Raw genomic sequence first — 23531 nt, forward strand, 5'->3', positions numbered from 1 at the left:
GACCAACTCCTTCAACCTATTACATGTAATTTATCCTCCTGTATAAAGGACACCAACTATTTTCTACACGACTCTCCACAGTTCCTGTTCCTTTACCACCTGGCAGCCATCTCCCTCTATACTAACATCTCCATTGCCCATGGCCTTGATGCTGTTGAGCACTACATGTCCCAATGTCTGACTGACTCCAAACCTACACTCTCCTTCCTGGTCACCATGACTAACTATATCCTCACCCACAATTACTTCCCTTTGAAGGCATCACCTACAAAAAAATCCACAGTGCAGCAGTGGGCATTCATGTGGCACCATTCAGTGCTAGTCTTTTCATGGGCCACCTAGACACATCCTAAACCCATCACATAGTTCAAATCTACCAACGACATATTGATCTGGACCATGGGTGAGGACACCCTATCCACATTCCTCCATAACCCCAATACTTTCTCCCTCATTCACTTCATCTGATCTTCCTCAACCCAGTAAGCTACCTACCTTTATGTTGACCTCAGCTTGAAGGATGGTTACATCAGTACCTTCTTCCACATCGAACTTCTAACTAACAACAATACCTCTACTTTGACAGCTGCCTCCTTCAATACAAAAAAGCCTAGCCTAGCTACACATGGTCATCACAACAGTAGTGATGATCAGTCCCTCTCCAAATATGCAAAAGGTCTCACTGAAGCCTCCATGAACTGAAATTGCCCTCCCAACCTTGTCCAGAAACAGATCTCTCATGCCTTGTCTCACCAGTCACCTACCACTCCCCTTGTACTTACTATCTGGCGACAAAGGAGCACTCCTCTCATGACTCAGTACCACTCTCTTGTGACAAAGAAGCATTCCTCTCGTGAGTCAGTATGACCCAGGATGGGAGCAACAAAATCACATTCTTCACTAGGGTTTCTACTACCTCTCATTGTGCCCTGAAATTAGTATCCTCCCTACCCTCCCACATTAGTCTTCCGCCATTATGAAACCTCCACAATACCCTCCCCCATTCCTGTGGCCCGCAACCCTTTGCCTCAAGGCTCATGTCCCTTCAATAGACTTAGATGTGAGACTTGTCCCACACATATTCTACCATCTCCTACCCCATCAAAGGCAGGGCCACCTATAAAAGTACACATGTGATCTGTGTGGCTTTCTACGCAGGCGTAACAACTGACAAGCTGTTTGTTTGCATGAAAGCCACTGCCAAGCTGTTGCCATGAAAGCCACTGCCAAGCTGTGGCCAGGGGACAGCTAGACCACCCAGCTGCTGAACATGCCTCCCAAAATGATGTGCTTCTTCAAAAGCTGCAACATCTGCATTTTCGTGCCAACACCAGCTTCTCTGTATTGTGCATGTGAGATCACTACCTACAACATATCCTTCATTCCCTTTAACTCCCCTGGCCTTTGCCTTCGTTAGTCTATATCCATCACTCACCTATCCCCTTGCCTGCTCCCTCTCCAGCACTGCACACACTTTCTATCTCACTAATGCACCAAGTCTTTTCACTTCTCTCCTCTTTCTTCCCCCGCCCCCCTCCCCCTCTCCTCCTCCAGGCCCCCAGCACAGCATCCCGACATTGCACCTAGCAGGATTTTCCTGTCCCCTCCACTTCCTGCACGCACATGCCTCCCCCCCCCCCCCCTCTCTCACACACACAGAGGCAGTTCTAGTGTCTTCACCCACCCATGTATCCTCATTGCCCCCACCACAAGCTCCAATAGATTGTAGCTCACATCAGATGCAGTTGCAGTCAAGCCCAAGTGCCCAGAGACATTAGCTATGCACGTGTGAGTTGTGCTTGTATGAAAGCTTAAGCATTTTAGCAATTTTTTTCATTGTGCCTGTCTGCGAATCAGTGCCTCATTTATGTGGTGACTAGCAATCTATCCCTTCCAATGAAGAAATATAATATGATGTAATTTAATTATTAATAGAAGCACAGTTGTGATATTTTGTGACAGAACTAAAACTGCTTTCTTACTACATTTAGTATATTGCATAGAAAATATGCCACATCATTAAATATACAGTGTGCTGTCATGAAACCCATTTGCCTATTTGAAGAAGATAACCTCATCTATTTTAACATTGAAACCACAATCAAGTCCAAATCAATATGCAGGGTCAGAACATCAACACCAGCATAGTCAGAAAAGAACTGAAGTAAGTGCTGGACTGACAAGGAGAGGTTCCCAGTAGTGGATCAACTTTCTGAAGCCATCTATATAGTGAAGTAGGTTAAGGTCCCTGATGTTAGACCCTGAAGCCATTCACCCTGGTGAGCCATCATTTGCAAGTAATTGACGGGGGAAAAAAAACATTTTGGAATTTTGCATGATGCTCTACTGTTTTAAAATACTAGTATTTTACAAACTGGTTGCATAGCATAATGGTTATAGTGCTAGCCTCATATGCAAAAGGTTGTGGGTTTTAAGCTTGTTAGGTGCTTTGACATCTTATATTTAGTATTTTATTCATCTTCAGCAACTGTAGTTGTATATAATGAAATAATAAGCAACCAGTTGCTTTATCTGAAACCTCAAGTTTTTAGTTTATTAAAAATGTGTGTTCCTGAATATTGGACCTCTTTTTGGACCAAGGTAAGTGATTCTAGGAATAAGAACAATGTACATAAAGACCTGAATCACTTACCTTGGTCCAAAAAGTGGTCCAATATTCAGAAACACACATTTTTAATAAATTGCCATCAACCAATAAAAACTTGGTTTCAGATAAAGCACAGTTTAAACAGAGTTTGAAAGACTTTTTGATAGGCAACTCCTTCCACTCCATAGATGAATATCTTAACAGATACTGTTAAGCTTAAGTAAAAATATCTGTTAGATTTTAGTTTTGACAACACTTGGTCACAACAGTCAAGATTAGGTATTTTGTGTATGATAAATTTATTAATAGTGCATAACTGTGTTTCATTCTGACAGCATGTTAATTCTGTAAATATTAGCAGTTCCAGTTTACTGCATTGTATTAACCTATTTCGACTATCTCCTGACAAATAATCAGGGTAGTAAGTATTATATTCAAATGTTTGATGTTTTTATGTTATACATTCTGACATGTTCCACACCCACGAGAATCATGTCATTTTTTGGGTCTATGGAACAAAAACTGAATCTAATCTCTAATATAATCTAATCTAAAAGAAATTTAATTTCTTTATCAGTTTTGGGCACCTAGTGCCCATAGTCAAAATTTATATCTGTCACCTTATTTGTGACTGTCTACTATAAGAAGCATGCAGCAAAACACCATGGCCCTAAGCTAATAGATGCTTACATGTAAGCAATACAATACTGAATCCAGTAATACAATAAGAGCTCGTAGATGCATAAATGTAAGCATATATGAACTCTTACAATATTAATGGATTCAGTATTGTATTATGTACTGCTGCTGTATTTTTTTAGAACCATGGCATTTTGCTGTATGCATCTTATTATTGCTACTCGCAAATAACGCATTAGGTATAACCTTCTGAAGAAGGAACCAGTTAAGAAATTAAATTCCTTTTATGGTACAGGTTGCTTATTATTTTGTTATACATCTTATATTTTTATATCTTAATTGAAATGGCTTAGACAATTATTTTTATTAAATTAATTGGTTTAAATGTACTTTTTAAATTTCTATTCCTTTGTCACATTATTTTAATCACCATATTAACTTTTTTCAGTTACTCTCATTTTTAATTCCTGTCATTCATTTTCCAGCGGAAATCATTGTGCATGTGATGTTAATGATTGCCATGTTTTAACATCAATTTAATTTCTTCCATTTCATCATCATTTATTTTGTTCATGTTATTACATTTGTTATATGTATTCCTCATTTTGATTGAGTTTTTCTGTGCTTATAATCCATTTTTGCATTGAAATCAGCTTAATTTTTTTCCATAGTTCAAAAAGCGTTAATGTTTTAAATGTTTTTATGATTACTATCATTCAAGAAAACGTACAAGGGTAAGTCAATTATTATCTGCAAAGTAGTTATAAAATTTTATTGTAGTCAAATAGGAGACTTACAAGAACATCATTTTTCAACATTCTCCTTGGTTTCAACGCACTTGGTCCATCGTTGTACAAGCTTCCTTGTGCCCTCATAAAAGAAGGTTCTCAGTTGAGCTGCGGGGCGGAATGCACCGCTTCTTTCACTGCTTCGTCCAAGGCAAATCAACGGACCCTTCATGCCTGTTTGAGTGGAGAAAACAAGTGATAGTCAGAAGGAGCAAGATCGGGGGACTACATGGAGGATGGCTGGCTCTGAGCACTATGGGACTTAACATCTGAGGTCATCAGTCCCCTAGAACTTAGAACTACTTAAACCTAACTGACCTAAGGACATCACACACAACCATGCCCGATACATGGAGGATGATCCAGTACTTCAAATTTGAGTTTCTGGAGCGTTTCAAGCAGTGTGGGCAGCAGTATGTGGATGGGAATTGTTGTGCAACAACACACCTTTTGACAGCAATCCTTGGCATTTGCTTTGAATTGCAGGCTTTAGCCTGGTAGTAAGCATCTCACTGTAACATACACTGTTTACTATTGTGCCCCTTTCCCCATAATGTTCCAGTACTCAACATTGTGCGTCCCAAAAAACTGTAAGCATCAGTTTTCCTGTGGACGAATGGTTCTTGAACTTTTACTTGCATGGTGAATTTGGGTGTTTCCATTCCATACTCTGCTGTTTACTCTCTGGCTCGTAATGATGGATCCATGTTTCGTCACCAGTAATGATCGTGTCTAAGAAAGTGCCCCCTTCATTACCATAGCGATCCAAATGGTTTTTGCGTATGTCCAAATTTGTTTATGCAACTATGTGAGCTTTTTGGGGCCCATCTCGCACAAACTTTATGAAATCCAAGTCTGTTGTGGGTGATTTAATACATAGAACCATGACTAATTTGCAGACAATGTGCCACTTTGTCAATAGTTAATCAGCTGTCTAAGAGAATCATTTCACATGAACACTCAAAAGTTTCTTCATCTGTGGCAGTAAACGGTCGTCCGGCTCCTTCAGCATGCGTAACACTTGTGTGACCATTTCGGAATTCTTCAATCAATTCTTAGACACTGTTGTGGCAAAACACTGTTCCCGTACTGTACTGAAAGTCTTCGATGAATTTCAGCCCCTGATATGCCTTTTGATCACAAAAAATGGATCACTGAATGTTGCTCTTCTTTGGTGCAAATAGACAGCGGAGCAGCCATGATTAACAGCACGGCAGCGATAACAAAACTAACATAGCAGCTTGAAAATTGCAAAGATATAACAACAAACAAACAAAGCATGCATCATCAATGTGAAAAGACAAAATAAACAAAAATATAACAAAATGGTGGATAATAATTGGCTTACCCTTGTACATCTTGCAAAGAAAATTACTGTTGTGACACCACTGCACATATAAATGGATTATTTTGTCCTTTGCTTTTTAATCAATAGATTGGCATTTTAAGATAGATAAATAAAAATATTTAAATAATTAACTTTACTTGCACAAAGATTCAAACTGGAAAACAAATGATGTGAATTGAAACTGAAAGCAATTGAAAAAGTTGACAGGACATTTAAAAAAAAACATTACAAGGGGGCAGAAATTAAAAAAAAATGCATTTATACCAGGTAACTGAACAAAAATAATTATCAAATTCATTTCAGTAAAGATTTAAAAATAAAAGACTTCAAAGTTCATAGCCAGATTTGAACCTACAATCTTTTGCATATGAGGCTAGTACTATAACCATTACGCTATACAACCAGTTTGTAAAATGCTACTATTTTAAAGCAATAGAGCACCACAGAAAATTCCAATTTTTTTTTTGTCAGTTAGCTGCAAATTATGGCCTACCAGGGTGAATGATTGCAGGGTGTAATGCCTGGGACATTGACCTACATCACCATGTAGACGGTCTCAAAAAGCGATTCCACTGCGGAGGCCTCTCTTCGTGAAAGTGTTGCTATTTATACAAACTTCAAATCTTCCAGAATATACGAACAAACATTGCAAACATAAGTATTTCAAGTATATTCCAGAAATTATAAATTGAGATTCCAGTGTGGAAGAGGGGGCGGGGATCATTTCTTGAACTGAAGCCCATTGTGTCTACATTTTGCCAATCACACCTATAATAGCTTTTTATTGCTCCACTCCTCACCCCCCCCCCCCCTCTCCCAGTTGCTGCAATATCCTGGTCAGACCCTGTGCTTCTTCTGCACCCATTTCCCTACCTTATGACTCCTAAATGCATGACTGCCTCTGCCGTAAGACATGCACTATGCACCATTCTACCGGCACCTATACCAGCCGTGTAACTGACAAAACATCTATCATCAGAGACAGAGAGGGAGCCACCTGTGAAATGACATGTCATGTACCAGCTGTTATGTAAATACTGTCTGGCCATCTACATTGGTATGACACCACAAGTTATCATTTAGGACAAATGGGCATGGACAGAATTGTATAATGGCAACACACAATATATCTTGTTGCAGAGCATGCTTTACAACACGATAGTCGTGATCTCAGTGCCTGATTCACCACACATGCCATATAGATTTTTCCCCCAGACACCAGTTTCTCAGAATTCCACAGATGGGAACTGGTGTTACAACATGGCCTTGGTCCTCGCCAATCACTTCGCCTTAATTTATGTAATTATTTTATTTAATTTCCTTAGTCTCAACATTTCTTCTCTGTAACTGTTCCTCTCTTGATTCCCTCTTAGTTTTCTGTATCTTTTATTTCTGACTATCTATATTTTCCTGCCACACACCTCCACCATATATAATGCACTTAGATTTCTGCTCTTATTAACTGTTGTACAATGTTTTAGCAGTAATCTCTGTCTCATGTATTACTGTACCTTCCACCTTTAAGATTTCAGGTTTTCAAAGCCCATCCAGTGCAGTTGACAACAATTAATCTTTCCATCTCAACCCGCTTGGGGTTCTGGGTGACTTTTCCAAACTCTGTCCATTTCCTAAACTTTGCCAGTCCTTTTCCTTCATCTCTCTTCCTTCTCCTTCAACCCTTCTGCCAGAAGGAGCTACTGGCTCGGAAAGCTTGCACATTGCTTTAAATCTCTCTGTGTGTTTTCTCCTGCTGCCACTTGGTAAATAGACTTTTTTTTATCTATCCAATTGTATTATCTGGACTGTAGTAGGACTTGATGTGGAGGATGTGGGTGACATCTCTGTGGTTTTGTCTTCTTGTTGATGGGTCATAATCCTTGATTTCTTATGTGATGTCTGACAAGTGACAAAGCATATCATACATCGTAAAATAACACTTTAGTTACTTTTCTGATAGTCCTACTTTCTGCATAAGTGTAAAAGTCCAAATCAAGTCTCCTGGGCTGTATCTCACTGCCCAGTGCTTGGCATTGTAGTGCTGTCATCCAAGGATAATAATGTGAACAAGCTGCTTGCGTTTTCAGTCCTGGTCATGAGCTGTTTCGCGTAATGATTGTGATTATTGTCCAGTTTAAATGAGCAGTGTATCTGTTGCCTTGCGACCATGAAGCAGAAAAAGCAATGTGAAGCCTGTAGTGTCTTGCTTGCTGTGTTATATGCAAATGTCACATCAGGCAGTATTTCATCCCAGTTTCCCTGTTCTACATCAGCATATAGTGAGAACATATCTGCCTGCAACATATTAAAGTGTTCTTTCAGGCTATTCATATGTGACTGGTAAACAGTTGTCAGACTGTGGCTGACATCGCAACATGAAATTACCTCTGATACTAATCTTGACTAAAAAAACTTTTCCATGATCAGAGATCATCACATGGGGTGTTCCACGCTTCAGAATGATGTCTGCCGCAAGGAACTTTGGAGTTTCCATAGCTTCAGTAGTCAGCACAGCCTTACTGACAGCGTAGCAGGTGAGGCAGTCAGTACAGACTATTACCATCAATTCCCATTTGTTGACTTTGGGAACTCCCCCAAGAAGCCAATTCCAGTTTGATGAAATTTCCTCCCTGTGGAGTTATTGCAGGCAGCTTTAGTACCAGGCAGGAGGTTTGCATGCCTCAGTGTCACTGAGAGCTACATCGGCAGTAGCATAGCTACTGGCAGGGTCACACAAGCCAGACAGGCCACAGCGAAGGAGCCTGACAAAGGGAAGGGAGGGTCTCAAGGTGTTTTCCCAGTGAGCTCCACCAGAAATGGTTGGATATTGGCATGGCAACCTCCAGACTATTACCATCAATTCCCATTTGTTGACTTTGGGAACTCCCCCAAGAAGCCAATTCCAGTTTGATGAAATTTCCTCCCTGTGGAGTTATTGCAGGCAGCTTTAGTACCAGGCAGGAGGTTTGCATGCCTCAGTGTCACTGAGAGCTACATCGGCAGTAGCATAGCTACTGGCAGGGTCACACAAGCCAGACAGGCCACAGCGAAGGAGCCTGACAAAGGGAAGGGAGGGTCTCAAGGTGTTTTCCCAGCGAGCTCCACCAGAAATGGTTGGATATTGGCATGGCAACCCCGGTTTCCTGAGTTGGGGACTGGCTATTTGCCACTCCAGGGACCATTGTTAGATGCAGAGTGGAATGTTGTGTGTTTCATGAGAACAGGGGCCTCGTGGACCATGAGTAAGGTACTCAACCTCCCCCCCTCTCCCCCCCCCTCCTCCTCCACATATATATAATCTCTGTGTGATGATTGGCTGTTAAGGTGAAATAGTCTCTAGTGGGTGGGGCTCTGTGTAGCTCAACATTTGTATTACTAACAGCTCTTGGGATACCTATGGAGTGACCTCAATTCACGCCTATTCATGACAGGATGGATGTGCTGTTAGGTAGTACCTACACCCAACAAAGAGAGCTCACTTGGTCAGTCCATCCAAGAAGTAGTCCTGGGATTATAGTAACAGGGTACTAGACTGCAGTAACACTTTCATTGCAATCTAGAGGGCAGAGGGAGTCTTGAGGAAGTCTCCTCTTTGTATATTCAAAAGGTGATATTTCTGGGTCCTTAAAAAGAGTTAAATGACGTTTTAATGGAATGCTTCTCATTGAAACTGCCACATCAAACCAAGTATCTAAGTTCCGAGATGCAAGGCCTTAGGTGAATATCCTGTTGAGGTTGAGTTTCATAACACTCTTAACTTCTGTAAAGGCAGGGCTACCTGCTGCAATGTAATGGAGATGGACGCTGAGGAGTTACATGAAGAATAAAAAAATACGGGTGTCTTATAAGTACAGAAGTATATGTGGAGAGTCAATGGCATACTGGAAAAAACTGCAACATTTATTCTAACAATCAACACTCTGGAATTACCTGAAGATATTCTTGCAGGCTTTATCTGCCTTAAGCTTCGACCATTTGTTCCCAAATCTTTGCAATGCTTCAAATGTCAAAGATTTAGTCATACCACTATGGCACGTAATGGGTATTGGGAGGACGGGCAACTCTTGTACCCTTCCTCCAAAATGTGTAATCTGCTCACGGGATCACCCAGTATGGTGCAGGAAGTGTCAACCTCTGGTGTTTTATTTATTTTTTATTTATTTATTTATTGTTCCGTGGGACCAAATTAAGGAGAAGTCTCCATGGTCATGGAACAAGTCAATACATGAAATTATAACACGATATTAGAAACAGATAAAATGAAATATAAAAAACATATTCAGGTGACAAGTAAGTTTAAATAAAGAAAATCAACAATGTAACACTGGGATTTGCTTAATGTTTTAGATCTTCCAGGAGCTCCTCGACAGAGTAGAAGGAGTGAGCCATGAGGAAACTCTTCAGTTTAGACTTAAAAGAGTTTGGGCTACTGCTAAGATTTTTGAGTTCTTGTGGTAGCTTATTGAAAATGGATGCAGCAGAATACTGCACTCCTTTCTGCACAAGAGTCAAGGAAGTGCATTCCACATGCAGATTGGATTTCTGCCTAGTATTAACTGAGTGAAAGCTGCTAACTCTTGGGAATAGGCTAATACTGCAAACAACAAACGACATTAAAGAAAATATATACTGTGAGGGCAATGTCAGAATTCCCAGACTATTGAATAGGGGTCGACTTGAATAGGGGTCGACAAGACGTTCTCGAACTTACAGCACATATAGCTCAAAGAGCCTGTTTTTGAGCCAAAAATACCCTTTTTGAATCAGAAGAATTACCCCAAAAAATAATACCATACGACATAAGCGTATGAAAATATGCGAAGTAGACTACTTTTCATGTTGAAGTGTCACGTATTTCAGATACTGTTCTAATGGTAAATAAAGCAGCATTTTGTTTCTGAACAAGATCCTGGACATGGGCTTTCCACAACAGCTTACTATCTATCCGAACACCTAGGAACTTGAACTGTTCCGTCTCGTGTTTGCTACTTCTTTTCCATTGGCCCACATGAAGCCATTTGCCAAGTGTCATGCCTCCACACAAACCCAGACTACAGATTCATGTACGAGTACATGCACTTGTCAGAGTACCTGTGGGGGAAAAGCTCCACTTAAACCTAAAATCATTTGGAAGCCGTTGATGATGGGATCTCGGCCACCTACCAGTGCACGCTATCAGAAGCCTACTAAGCTGTCCTCACTACCGACACAAGCAACTCCTCCCGTAAATAAGGAAAAACATCACACAAAAAGTCATTTGAAACTGATAAAAGTACCAGCAAAACCAGTGAACTATCTTTCTGGTGGTGATTTTTCTGTTGAGAACACTTGGTATCCAGATGGGGAACCAGAGAGCTGGACACCATCTGTTGTACCCCATGACTTCTGAGATAAATTACCGCCGAGTAAGAAGGATAAAGACAACCATCGCTAATCAGTGGTTGCCACTGGGACTTTCCTATTGCTCTGAAACTTAAATGGATACTGATCGCATTAGGAAGAACTACAGGTTCCGGACCAGGAAAGACAGTTCTACATCTGGTTACAAGAAACTAATTTTAAAGTAACCAACACACCCACATTATGGGGCTACCACCCATAAAATGTTACTGGAGACAGGATTAAGGCTGGAGTGACTGTTTTCATTCCTGACAGGTACCACTACTCTCTTTCCCTCTTACCATGGCCATACAAATAGTTGCAATGGAAGTTTTCTCACCAGTTGAAATCACAGTGTGTTCTTTATATCTTCCTCCTCATGATCTGTTGGATGCAGATGCACTGACAGACCTCATCTGGGCACTCCCCCACACTCATTCCACCTTGTGGGTGACTTCCTTGCACACAATGTGCTGTTGGATGTGGTTGCCACATGCTCCAGGGGTCGAATTATCAAGCACCTCTTCCACTCAGAGAATCTCTGCCTTTTGGGCTCTGGTCAGGTGACACACTTCTCTACAGCTACAGGGTCATCTTCAGCCATTGACCTTCGCTTTTTGCTCCTTTTTAGTCTCAGTTCAGTGATAAGTGGTCACAGGTTTGCATTCAGTGACTACTTTCTGGTGTAGATTCATTGGCTGACTCAAATGGTGATCAACAGGAGACCACGAGGATGAATGGCTCAAAGGGCAAATTGGTTGCTATACTGTCAGGAGGCCGTCTCTGAATAACAGGATTGTGCCCAGATGGTGAATTGTCACCTGTGTGAGCCAATGAGCTGCCACAGATTCCATTGCCCAGTCTAGCAACTATCTCAGACAACAGCCTGTCCCTTGGTGGAATGACGAATGTCACTCGGTAATCAGAGCCAGGTGCATAACTTTGCCAAAATTCAGACACCATCCACCTACAGAAAATCTTTGTGCCTTCAGATCTGCGAGATCTCAAGAGAGGTGAGTGATAAGAAAATGGAAGAGGAACTCCTGGAAGGACTTCCATTAATTGGTCCACTTCCACTGCACAAGTTTGGGACTCAATAAGGTGGATTTCAAGCAAGGGTGGTAAATCTCCCTTTATGGCCTTGTTCAAAAATGGGGTCATGGTGGATGCATCTACAAACATGGCTCAGGTTTTAGCTGAACACTTTCTTACTGTCATGGTGTCATCCAGACAGACCCCTGTTGAGATGAGAGGGCTCCATTTTGTCTCATGAAATGAGGAGCTCTACCATATGCTATTCACCATGTAGGAACTGGAATCAGCTGTGTCCACACCAGAGACAATGTTCCAGTACAGGATCAAGTTCATTACCATATTTTACAGACATAAGAAACACTTTTTTCTTCGAATAATTACCTCCAAAATTCAGGTACATCTTATACTCGTAATTAATATAAAAATGTCCAGCATTTGGTTTAAAATTCCTGCCTATCTTAAAAATGGCTATATATTCGATGCCATGGGAAACCTATCTCTATTGGCTGCACTGGATTCAACTGGAATTAGCAGTGCACCAATGTGTTGAACATGAGTTGTGGAGATTCACAAGTTTGCTAAAACTGTCTCCCTCCTGCCCTGCCACCACAAAACCAGAACACTGTTTAGCCTGTAAAGTATGACTGCTGTCTATGGTGCCAGTGAAATTGAATTCAGAGTGATTTGTGTTATAGGTAACAGTACAATATGTTTGTTAGTACTTACGAAGTATTTAGGAATCAAGGAGATGACTCACCAAAAGGCAGAAGCGCTGCACTGTTGATAGATACAAAAACAAAAGGTACAGATATTGGCTAGATTTCAGGATATACTTCCTTTTTCAGGCGTGTAGGACAAACATGCATGCGCGCGCGCGCACGCGCACACACACACACACACACACACACACACACACACACACACACACACACCTACCTCTGTTCCCATACATTGTGCTCAGTTGACTGTCAGTTCTTTCGTGGTCCACAGTGAGTATACAGGAGTGCAGTAGGTGTGGTGGGATGGGGTGAGGGATGGAGAGAGTTGGGAGGGGGTAGGGGGGGGGAGGAGGGGAGTGTCTAGTGGCTGTTGGGAGAATGGGAAGCTGTCTGTGGGCTAGCTAGGGGTACAGGTGGAGGGGGACAGGCGGCAGATGGCAGGGCATGTGATTTAACAGACTAGGGTATGAGATGACAACACACAACTATTTTAAGTGGTGCTCCTCCACCACTTTGTGGTTACTGCCCTCAACCTTTGACAGTTTGCCATATCCTGACAGAATGCCCTTTTTTTAACCACTTACGTTCTGATTTATGTTTTCCGTCAGATTTACTGGTCATTTTAGTGAATGATGTGCGGGCTGTCAAGCGCATTTTACTTTTTATCCATCAAAGCAATATGGCAAAGAATATTTAACCTTTAGTTTAGGAGCTCCATGTCTCTATGGCATATTTTATGGATCCTTCTCAAAGTCCCTGTTTTTAGCTGTCTTTCCTTCTGTTGATTGGGCTTAACATGTAGTTGTTTTTAACTCCTTTTTTTTGTCTTCATATTCTATGGTTCTGACATGGTCGTGGTTGGATGTGATCCTGGTTGTTTTTATGCCCTTAAAATAAAAGCACACAACTAGCTCATTAGGGCAGGTGTACGGTACTAGACACACACACACACACACACACACACACACACACACACACACACTACTGTGGCGTGGGGGAGTCAATGAGCTACTTAGGTTTAGGCCAGGAAGGTTACAGGAGTGAAGGATGTGCTGTACGATTTCAATGCTTCACAACCCATGCCATTTGGACCCTCCCCACCACCACTAGCTTTTTTGAGCTGCCAGATGGGAACTATCCTTACAGCACATCCTTGTCTCCCATAATCTTCCTGGCCTAATCCTAAGATAACTCACTGCCCCCACCTCCCACATTACAGAGAGAGAGAGAGAGAGAGAGAGAGAGAGAGAGAGAGTGTGTGTGTGTGTGTGTGTGTGTGTGTGTGTGTGTGTGTGTGTGCACCATCCCTTGCCCCAGTATCCCCACCCAAATTGTGCCCCACATTAGCTAGTTGTGTGCTCTCATCTCACGCCCGTCTGTTCATATCCTGTGCCCAGCCATCTGCCCTCTCCCCCCTCCACCGCCTAGCTAGCTCACAGACAGCTCCCACTCTTCCAAGAGCTGCTAGTCGCCCCCCCCCCCCCAACCTCTTCCCTACCTCCCGCCTCTCTCCATCCCTCATCCCACTCCACCCTACACTCCCACCTCGCCCCAGTACAATCACCATGGGCCAGGAAAGTGCTGGCAGTCGACTGAGCACAATGTAGGGGGACATGCATGAGCACGTGAGTGAGTGTGTGTCTGTGTTTGTGCACATTTTTCCTACAAGCTTCAAAAAGGAAATGTATTCCAAAACCTAGCCCATCTCTGTACCTTTTGAGGTTACAGCACTTCTGCCTTTCGGTGAGTCATCTCCTTTATTCCTAACTAAATTATAATTCTCAACCAGAACTTTATGTACTTTGTTAGTGGCTAGTTTCGTAATGGATAAGAATAAAAGGTATTCATATGGTGGGGACTGCAAATTGAAAGTAATAGCATATCCAAAAGAACATGGAAACAAAGTAGCTGAGTCGTATTTTGACCCTCCACCAGAAAGTAAAGAAAAACTGAAAAAAAATGAGGAAGACTAAAAGCACAAATAGAGGACTGAATGCAAAATGACCAAAACTAGATGATGACAATTTTCAGGGTATTTAAAGGTCAGTTCGGTTTTATAACCTAAGAATTTTTTTTAGCCAACTTTGTGCAGTCTAATAAAAAATGGTAAAAATCTTTTTTTAAAAAAAAAACTTGCTTAAAAATTAAGGTGATTTATATAGTCCTTAACATCCTGTCGTCCGTAAAACATGGTATGCCAAGCTCCATCATATGTGCCCTGTAGACAACAGCAAGCTCCTGTCTAGTTTCAATCAGATCCTGTTTGATGGACATAACCCCATCACTTGGAAAAAGGCAATTGGAAGAAGGCAATGGCTTGGAAGGAGGCAATATTAATTCCATTCTGGACACAAGGCGAGGATTGTACCAACCCTAATAGTTACTGGAATGTATGGATAAGACTCTAGAGTGCCTGGTCTGTTACTTCCTCATCTGGCTCATTGAATCCCGAGGTCACCTAATGGCTCCCAGTGCAGTTTCAGGCTCTACTTTTCGTACTTTTCTGCCCTTGACGACTTAATTCTACTGGAGGCAGCAATACAAGAGCCCTTCTTAAGATGAAAGCATTTGGTTGGTGTGTTTTTTGATGTTGAAAAAGCACACCCATCACCAACTTCATGACTGGGCATTATATGGACGTTTTCCATTTCTTATCCAATCCTTCCTCCAGAACCAGTGCTCTCGATATTGCGTTAGTGATACCTTATCTCATTGCTATGTGCAGGAGAAAGGGATCCCCCCAAGGTAGTGTACTCAGTGTTACACTGTTTGCAAATTGCTGTCAATGGCATCACCTCCACAGTCAGGAATCTTGTTAAATGCTCTTTGTCTGGGGATGACTGCAATCTACTTTTCCGCCAATCTTACAGTGACAATGAGGTAACTACAGCCGACAATCAGGAAGCTGGAAGCTTAGGCCAGTAAAACTAGTTTTATGTTTTCACCAGAGAAGGCTACATATGTCAATTTTAACACTGCTCGTTGAAGGTGTAACCGGCCAGAGCTCACAAGTGGGGGGGGGGGGGGGGTTTAAAGGCAGCGTGCACAGTTAGTGCCTACTGCCTGACTTGAAATCAACCTGGCCTCCACACCTGAGAGATATGTGAACAAAGGGCTTCAAATCATTGAATATTTTGAATTGCCTCAGTGGAAAGGTGTAAGAAGCTGGCATGTTCCACAACCTGCAGTTTTATAGGGCATTTATCAGATTGTGGTTCCATTATGGCAGTGTAGTTTTGAGATCAGACCCTATTTACTGCCTCAAGACATTAGATGCTGTCCACCATAAGGGCATACGGATATCAACTGAAGCTGTTCGGACCAATCAGTTCAGAGTCTCTGTGTAGAGACTGGTAAACCACCACTCTGGCTTAGCTGATCCTGTACATTTCAGCATTGCCTCAGTCACTGGCAGTACACCACAACTTTAAATGGCTGTTCAGGAATCTGCCCCCCGTGATCAAGCCATTAGGGTATGTGCTACTAACTGTCTCAGTGATCTGAAAATGTCAGACCTCCGAATGCAGTCAGGGATGGAACAAATTGCCTTTGTGTCTCCAGAAGCCCAAAGCGATTTTAAGCTTTACGCAGTACAGGAAAACTTTTAATCCAGATTATGTTTGTAAAACTCTGTTTAAGCTTTTTGCAGTACAAGAAAACTTGTGCTCCAGATTATGTTTGAAAAACTCTGTTTTCTTCAATTTTAAGTATGTATTGTAGTTTTACCATTGTTTATACGAGTGGATCCCAGCAAGAGAATGCTCTTGGTTGTTCAGTTTCCTTTCGTGGTAGAGTTTTCAAAGTGCATCTTCTGAACAATTTACAAATTATGATGCTTTGATGGCACTGGAGTGTATTCATAGGCATAACAGTACAAGGTTTCTTGTTTGTTCTGACTCACTCAATGTGCTATAAGCAGTCCACCAAATGTATCTGGTAGAGCAGTTGATCAGCTTGTCCATGAGTTTTTACATGGCTCCGAAACCTTGGCAAGGAGGTGGTCTTTTGCTGGGACGCTGACACATTGGGATCTGACAAGTGTTGGAGGCAAGTGTCACATCTTGTTAATGACAGACAGCTTCAAACGAGGCAGGAATTGCTGCTGTCAGTCAATGGACATCCAGCTCAACCAGTTTCCAAGTAAACACTGTGAGGGCAAATGCATTCAGTGGACACTTGGAGTCAGGTGGTTTGCAAGACGCCATAACTTACAGCGGCACACAAGTCTGAATGTCTTTATGGACCAAGCAATGCAGAAATTGAACAGCAGCTGACTGGAACCATGTTGTATGGTCTGATGAGTCACGATTTTGCCATTTTTCAAGTTATGCACAACACCAAGTTCATCAAAAGCCCAATGAGATGTTTAACCCGCAGTGTGTGGAGGGTGTAGGTCAGGCAGAAGATGGTTGTGTGATGTTTTGATTTTTATTTTCCCCCAGCACTATGACTTGGGCCCATTCATTCAGCTTACTGCAAACATGGACCAGTGTGGCACAGGGTTGCTCTTTCTTCTACATCTCTTGACTTTAAAGATGACAACAGATGTACTGAAAGGACAGCACATGCATTCTTGGTTTTACAAATGCTCAGTTACCCTATTGCACATCATCTGTCCACTAAACCTCTTGTTCTTAACCACACAGAAGTTCATTACTATGTGGGACTGCAGATGGAAATACCAGTCAGCATTCCTGCAATTTTGTAGCTGTACCGGATCTAACTGTCAGTCAGTCCCTATTGCACATCATCTGTCCACTAAATTTCTTGATCTTAACCAAACAGAAGTGCATTACTATTTGGGACTGCAGATGGAAATACCAGTCAGCATTCGTGCAATTTTGTAGCTATGCTGGATCTAACCATCAATCAGCCAGCTGGATATGGCATAACTGAGACTCGCTTTCTCACAAAATTTGTGTCAAACTTTGTGTCTCCATGACTGGTGAATGGTACTGCGCAATTCTGGGGAAATTACAGTGTGCAATTAAGGCAAAACCTCTGGGAAGTTCTGTATTGGTCACAGTTCAACACAAGGTACTGGTCAATCTGGGAGGCCAGGCTCATCCATTCAAGGAACCTTTTCAACTTGGTGTGTCAATGGGATGATTGCCTCAGTGTTCACTGTTATTTTGCATGATTGGCATACTGTTTCTGGACTGTGTGGCCTTATAATGGAAACTTTTTGATCGCCCCATGCTTACAAGGTCTGTTTAAAAAATTTCCCAGAACATTTGTAATTTCGCACCAGTGGTGTGTTGGAGCAAAATGCGGTTGGCATCCCTGCACACACCTGTGTTTAATGTATAACTCCGGAAGTTTCATTGTTGTATGTCTGCTAATTATTGTCAGTGCTGCATTGAGTAGAACATCGCACAGTTTGTGAAATTCAAGATAGCAGAGTTAGAGGAGCAAGGTGTCTGCTTTAAATTTTGCTTGGAACTCGCAAAAACCTTTACAGAGACTCACCAAATGCAGAAAGCCTACAGTGATGAATGCTTAAGCCATACTTGGTATTACGAATGGTTCATCGGTTTAAGAAAGGCCAGATGAAAGTTAAAAATGAATGCTCATTCAGGAACATCAACGGATTGTGCTTGGCAATGGAAAACTGACTGTGCGAGAGATTGCAGAAGAATGTAACATTTCAGCTGGATCATGCCATGAAATCCTGACACAGTATCTTGGAATGCATCATGTGGCCACCAAGTTCGTCCCACAGCCCATGAGTCACGACCAGAGAGAACGGCGCCTCGCAATCTGTGAAGAGCTTTTGGGTTGTGCAAATGAGAATGAGATGTTCCTTTAGAGAATCATAATTGGTGTTCAGACATGTATCTACAGTTATAATGTTGAGACTAAGGTTCAGTATTCACAGTGGGTCAGGAAAGGTTCTCCAAGACCAAAAAAAGCTCATCAGGTTAGGTCAAGTGTCTAAGCCATGCTGATAGTTTTCTTTGACTTTGAAGGATTAGTTCATCATGAATTCATGCCACAGCGACAAACTGTTAATTGATGGTACTATCAGGGTGTGTCACAATGCCTGTTAGAAGGAAACAGCCTGAAATGTGACAATTCATGGGGCTTGCATCACAGTAATGCCCCCCTGTTGGTGCGTGACTAATGCACAAAAAAATTAAACCGCTGTGCCACCCCATACTCTCTACTCACCATACTTGGCCCTTGTAGAGACTTTTTTATTTCCAAAGTTGAAAACACCATCGAAAGGACAAAGATTTGCATCGATAAAAGAAAATTCGCAGACAGCGCTTTGCACAATACAGCAAGAAGCATATAAGACTGCTTCTGGAAGTGTAAACTGCACCAAGAGCTGTGTGTCGATTGTGGAGGAGAGTATTTTGAAGGAGACCATGCACAATAAAAGGTAATCATAGAAACCTACCCCCATGAACCATGGACCTTGCCATTGGTGGAGAGGCTTGCGTGCCTCAGCGATACAGATGGCCGTACCATAGGTGCAACGGAGGGGTATCTGTTGAGAGGCCAGACAAACGTGTGGTTCCTGAAGAGGGGCAGCAGCCTTTTCAGTAGTTGCAGGGGCAATAGTCTGGATGATTGACTGATCTGGCCTTGTAACACTAACCAAAACGGCCTTGCTGTGCTGGTACTGCGAAAGGCTGAAAGCAAGGGGAAACTACAGCCGTAATTTTTCCCGAGGGCATGCAGCTTTACTGTATGGTTAAATGATGATGGTGTCCTCTTGGGTAAAATATTCCGGAGGTAAAATAGTCCCCCATTTGGATCTCCGGGCAGGGACTACTCAGGAGGACGTTGTTATCAGGAGAAAGAAAACTGGCGTTCTACGGATCGGAGTGTGGAAAGTCAGATCCCTTAATCGGGCAGGTAGATTAGAAAATTTAAAAAGGGAAATGGATAGGTTAAAGTTAGATATAGTGGGAATTAGTGAAGTTCGGTGGCAGGAGGAACAAGACTTTTGGTCAGGTGATTACAGGGTTATAAATACAAAATCAAATAGGGGTAATGCAGGAGTAGGTTTAATAATGAATAAAAAAATAGGAGTGTGGGTAAGCTACTACAAACAGCATAGTGAACGCATTATTGTGGCCAAGATAGACATGAAGCCCATGCCTACTACAGTAGTGCAAGTTTATATGCCAAATGGCTCTGCAGATGACGAAGAAATTGAAGAAATGTATGATGAGATAAAAGAAATTATTCAGGTAGTGAAGGGAGACGAAAATTTAATAGTCATGGGTGACTGGAATTCGAGAGTAGGAAAAGGGAGAGAAGGAAACACAGTGGGTGAATATGGATTGGGGGAGAGAAATGAAAGAGGAGGCTGTCTGGTAGAGTTTTGCACAGAGCATAACTTAATCATAGCTAACACTTGGTTCAAGAATCATAAAAGAAGGTTGTATACATGGAAGAATCCTGGAGATACTAGAAGGCATCAGGTAGATTATATAATGGTAAGACAGAGATTTAGGAACCAGGTTTTAAATTGTAAGACATTTCCAGGGGCAGATGTGGACTCTGACCACAATCTATTGATGTACAGAGTTTCAGGGAGAGCATAAGGGAACAATTGACAGGAATGGGGGAAAGAAATACCGTAGAAGAACAATGGGTAGCTCTGAGGGATGAAGTAGTGAAGGCAGTAGAGGATCAAGTAGGCAAAAAGACGAGGGCTAGTAGAAATCCTTGGGTAACAGAAGAAATATTGAATTTAATTGATGAAAGGAGAAAATATGAAAATGCAGTAAATGAAGCAGGCAAAAAGGAATACAAACGTCTCAAAAATGAGATCGACAGGAAGTGCAAAATGGCTAAGCAGGGATGGCTAGAGGACAAATGTAAGGATGTAGAGTCTTATCTCACTAGGGGTAAGATAGATACTGCCTACAGCAGGAAAATTAAAGAGACCTTTGGAGGAAAGAGAACCACTTGTATGAATATCAAGAGTGCAGATAGAAACCCAGTTCTAAGCAAAGAAGGGAAAGCAGAAAGGTGGAAGGAGTATATAGAGGGTCTATACAAGGGTGATGTACTTGAGGACAATATTATGGAAATGGAAGAGGATGTAGATGAAGATGAAATGGGAGGAGATACGATACTGCGTGAAGAGTTTGACAGAGCACTGAAAGACCTGAGTCGAAACAAGGTCCCAGGAGTAGATAACATTCCATTGGAACTACTGATGGTCTTGGGAAAGCCAGTCCTGACTCTATCATCTGGTGAGCAAGATGTATGAGACAGGTGAAATACCCTCAGACTTCAAGAAGAATATAATAATTCCAATCCCAAAGAAAGCAGGTGTTGACAGATGTGAAAATTACCGAACTATCAGTTTAATAAGTCACTGCTGCAAAATACTAACACGAATTCTTTACAGACGAATGGAAAAAATGGTAGAGGCCAACCTCGAGGAAGATCAGTTTGGATTCCGCAGAAATGTTGGAACACGTGAGGCAATACTGACCCTACGACTTATCTCTTAGAAAATAGATTAAGGAAAGGCAAACCTACATTTCTAGCATTTGTAGACTTAGAGAAAGCTTTCGTCAATGTTGACTGGAATACTCTCTTTCAAATTCTAAAGATGGGAGGGGTAAAATACAGGGAGCGAAAGGCTATTTACAATTTGTACAGAAACCAGATGGCAGTTATAAGAGTCGAAGGGCACGAAAGGGAAGCAGCGGTTGGGAAGGGAGTGAGACAGGGTTGTAGCCTGTCCCCGATGTTATTCAATCTGTATATTGAGCAAGCAGTAAAGGAAACAAAAGAAAAATTCGGAGTAGGTATTAAAATCCATGGAGAAGAAATAAAAATGTTGAGGTTCGCCAATGTCATTGTAATTCTGTCAGGGACAGCAAAGGACTTGGAAGAGCAGTTGAACGGAATGGACAGTGTCTTGAAAGGAGGATATAAGATGAACATCAACAAAAGCAAAACGAGGATAATGGAATGTAGTCGAATTAAGTCGGGTGATGCTGAGGGAATTAGATTAGGAAATGAGACACTTAAAGTAGTAAAGGAGTTTTGCCATTTGGGGAGCAAAACTGATGATGGTCGAAGTAGAGATGATATAAAATGTAGACTGGCAATGGCAAGGAAAGCCTTTCTGAAGAAGAGAAATTTGTTAACATCGAGTATAGATTTAAGTGTCAGGAAGTCGTTTCTGAAAGTATTTGTATGGAGTGTAGCCATGTATGGAAGTGAAACAAGGACGATAAATAGTTTGGACAAGAAGAAAATATAAGCATTTGAAATGTGGTGCTACAGAAGAATGCTGAAGATTAGATGGGTAGATCACATGACTAATGAGGAGGTATTGAATAGAATTGGGGAGAAGAGGAGTTTGTGGCACATCTTGACAAGAAGAAGGGACCGGTCGGTAGGACATGTTCTGAGGCATGAGGGAATCACAAATTTAGCATTGGAGGGCAGCATGGAGGGTAAAAATCGTAGAGGGAGACCAAGAGATGAATACACTAAGCAGATTCAGAAGGATGTAGGTTGCAGTAAGTACTGGGAGATGAAGAAGCTTGCACAGGATAGAGTAGCATGGAGAGCTGCATCAAACCAGTCTCAGGACTAAAGACAACAACAACAACAACAACAACAACAATCGTAGAAAAATTTTGTGGTCAAATTTCCGGAATTTTTTGAACAGACCTCCAACATTACTTTCAAATCTATTATGTTTACACATTGCATTGATAGTGAGGAATTCTTTTAGTTCATCTCTGAATGTGTATAAGTTAGTTATGTTGTGATTTATATGGAGTGTAGCACATATATAAACTCCTTTTGCATTTATGTGTGAGTTGTTGTGTTTTATCATGGCTGTCAATGCCACAATGTCTTCAAAAGGGATTGGTTTTCCTTATGTTACAATTAACAGCATTTTACGTACAGGCACGCAAATTTAAATCTTATGGGCATTTGAAGATAGTGGTTCTGTCTGTGGATCACTTAAGTTGTTTAAATTTTCATGGTTGGCATTTACAGTCATATAGAACTTTTGAACAGATGACATATTCAGCATTAACTGTAGAATTATCTGTTTCACTATTCATTTAAGGTTTACTGATATTTGTTTTAAGATGTTAACATTGTTAAAAAGGCTCAGATGTGGTAATGACAAGAACATGTGTCGGAGGTTTTATAAAGATTGACTGCCTTTGGCAGTATACCACATAATAATGGCCTTAAGGCCAAAATTGCAATAGTACATATAAATGATTTCTACAGTCAATGGGAAATTGATTTCTTTTAAAAAATTTCAGTTGTTGCTTTCCAGTCATGCCACCCAACATGTATGTCTACTGATTTAGGATATTCGGAACATGCAAGTTGTATCCCTGCTTTCCGTTGTACTGTATTTTCCTTTCTGGTGGAATCCAACAGTTTTACCAATAAATCAAATATTGTTTATTTTAGAGCTTATAATAATATAGCATTGTTCTAACACATTGTTTTTGTTTCATTGGTTGAAGGATTTTAATAAGCATACTGATTCTTTTGTAAAATATGTATTTGTTTTTCTAAAGTGGTCCACATTCATGAGGATAACATTACAAGAGATGAACTTCATTGTTTCAGGGCAAAACACTACAAAGGTGGTTACTCAGACTGGGAAGAGCACACAAAACCAAAAACCAGCTAGAAATGACAATTCGATATTGGTACATGTGAGATGCTGCAGGAATTTGCTTGAGAGGATAAATGCTTCAGAGTATAAAATGTAGTGCTTTTTTCTATCTGCCTTAATAAAATGCAACTTTTCATTTTGTTGGTCTTTATAATAGAAGTTATATTACCTGTATCATTTACAGTTATCCTTTTTCCTTAAAAAATTTTACAGCATTTGAAACAGAAAGATAAATGTATGCTTTATGTACTAAGAGCTTTCTATGGAACTGTTGAGTGTAAGCTGTAAACGGACCAAAATCATTTCTGTAGTCTATTCTCCACCACTCCTTTGGTAAAACATCAGTCTGTAGTCATAAAGCTGAAAAACTTCAGGTATTGGA

At 41.3% G+C, this 23531-nt stretch overlaps 1 protein-coding gene across 3 annotated transcripts in view; it reads left to right on the plus strand.

Moving 5' to 3' along the window:
• Positions 1-23288, plus strand: part of LOC126241142 (uncharacterized) — a 227942-nt gene extending 204654 nt beyond the window's left edge. For all 3 annotated transcript variants that reach the window (XM_049947980.1, XM_049947984.1, XM_049947981.1), the window contains one exon: positions 23101-23288. In XM_049947980.1, the coding sequence (XP_049803937.1) occupies positions 23101-23164 (64 nt within the window). In that variant the 3' untranslated portion in view covers positions 23165-23288. The remainder of the gene's footprint in view (positions 1-23100) is intronic.
• Positions 23289-23531: the final 243 nt, after the last annotated feature.

This window comes from Schistocerca nitens, chromosome 1 (assembly GCF_023898315.1).
Source record: "Schistocerca nitens isolate TAMUIC-IGC-003100 chromosome 1, iqSchNite1.1, whole genome shotgun sequence".
Lineage (NCBI taxonomy): Eukaryota > Metazoa > Arthropoda > Insecta > Orthoptera > Acrididae > Schistocerca > Schistocerca nitens.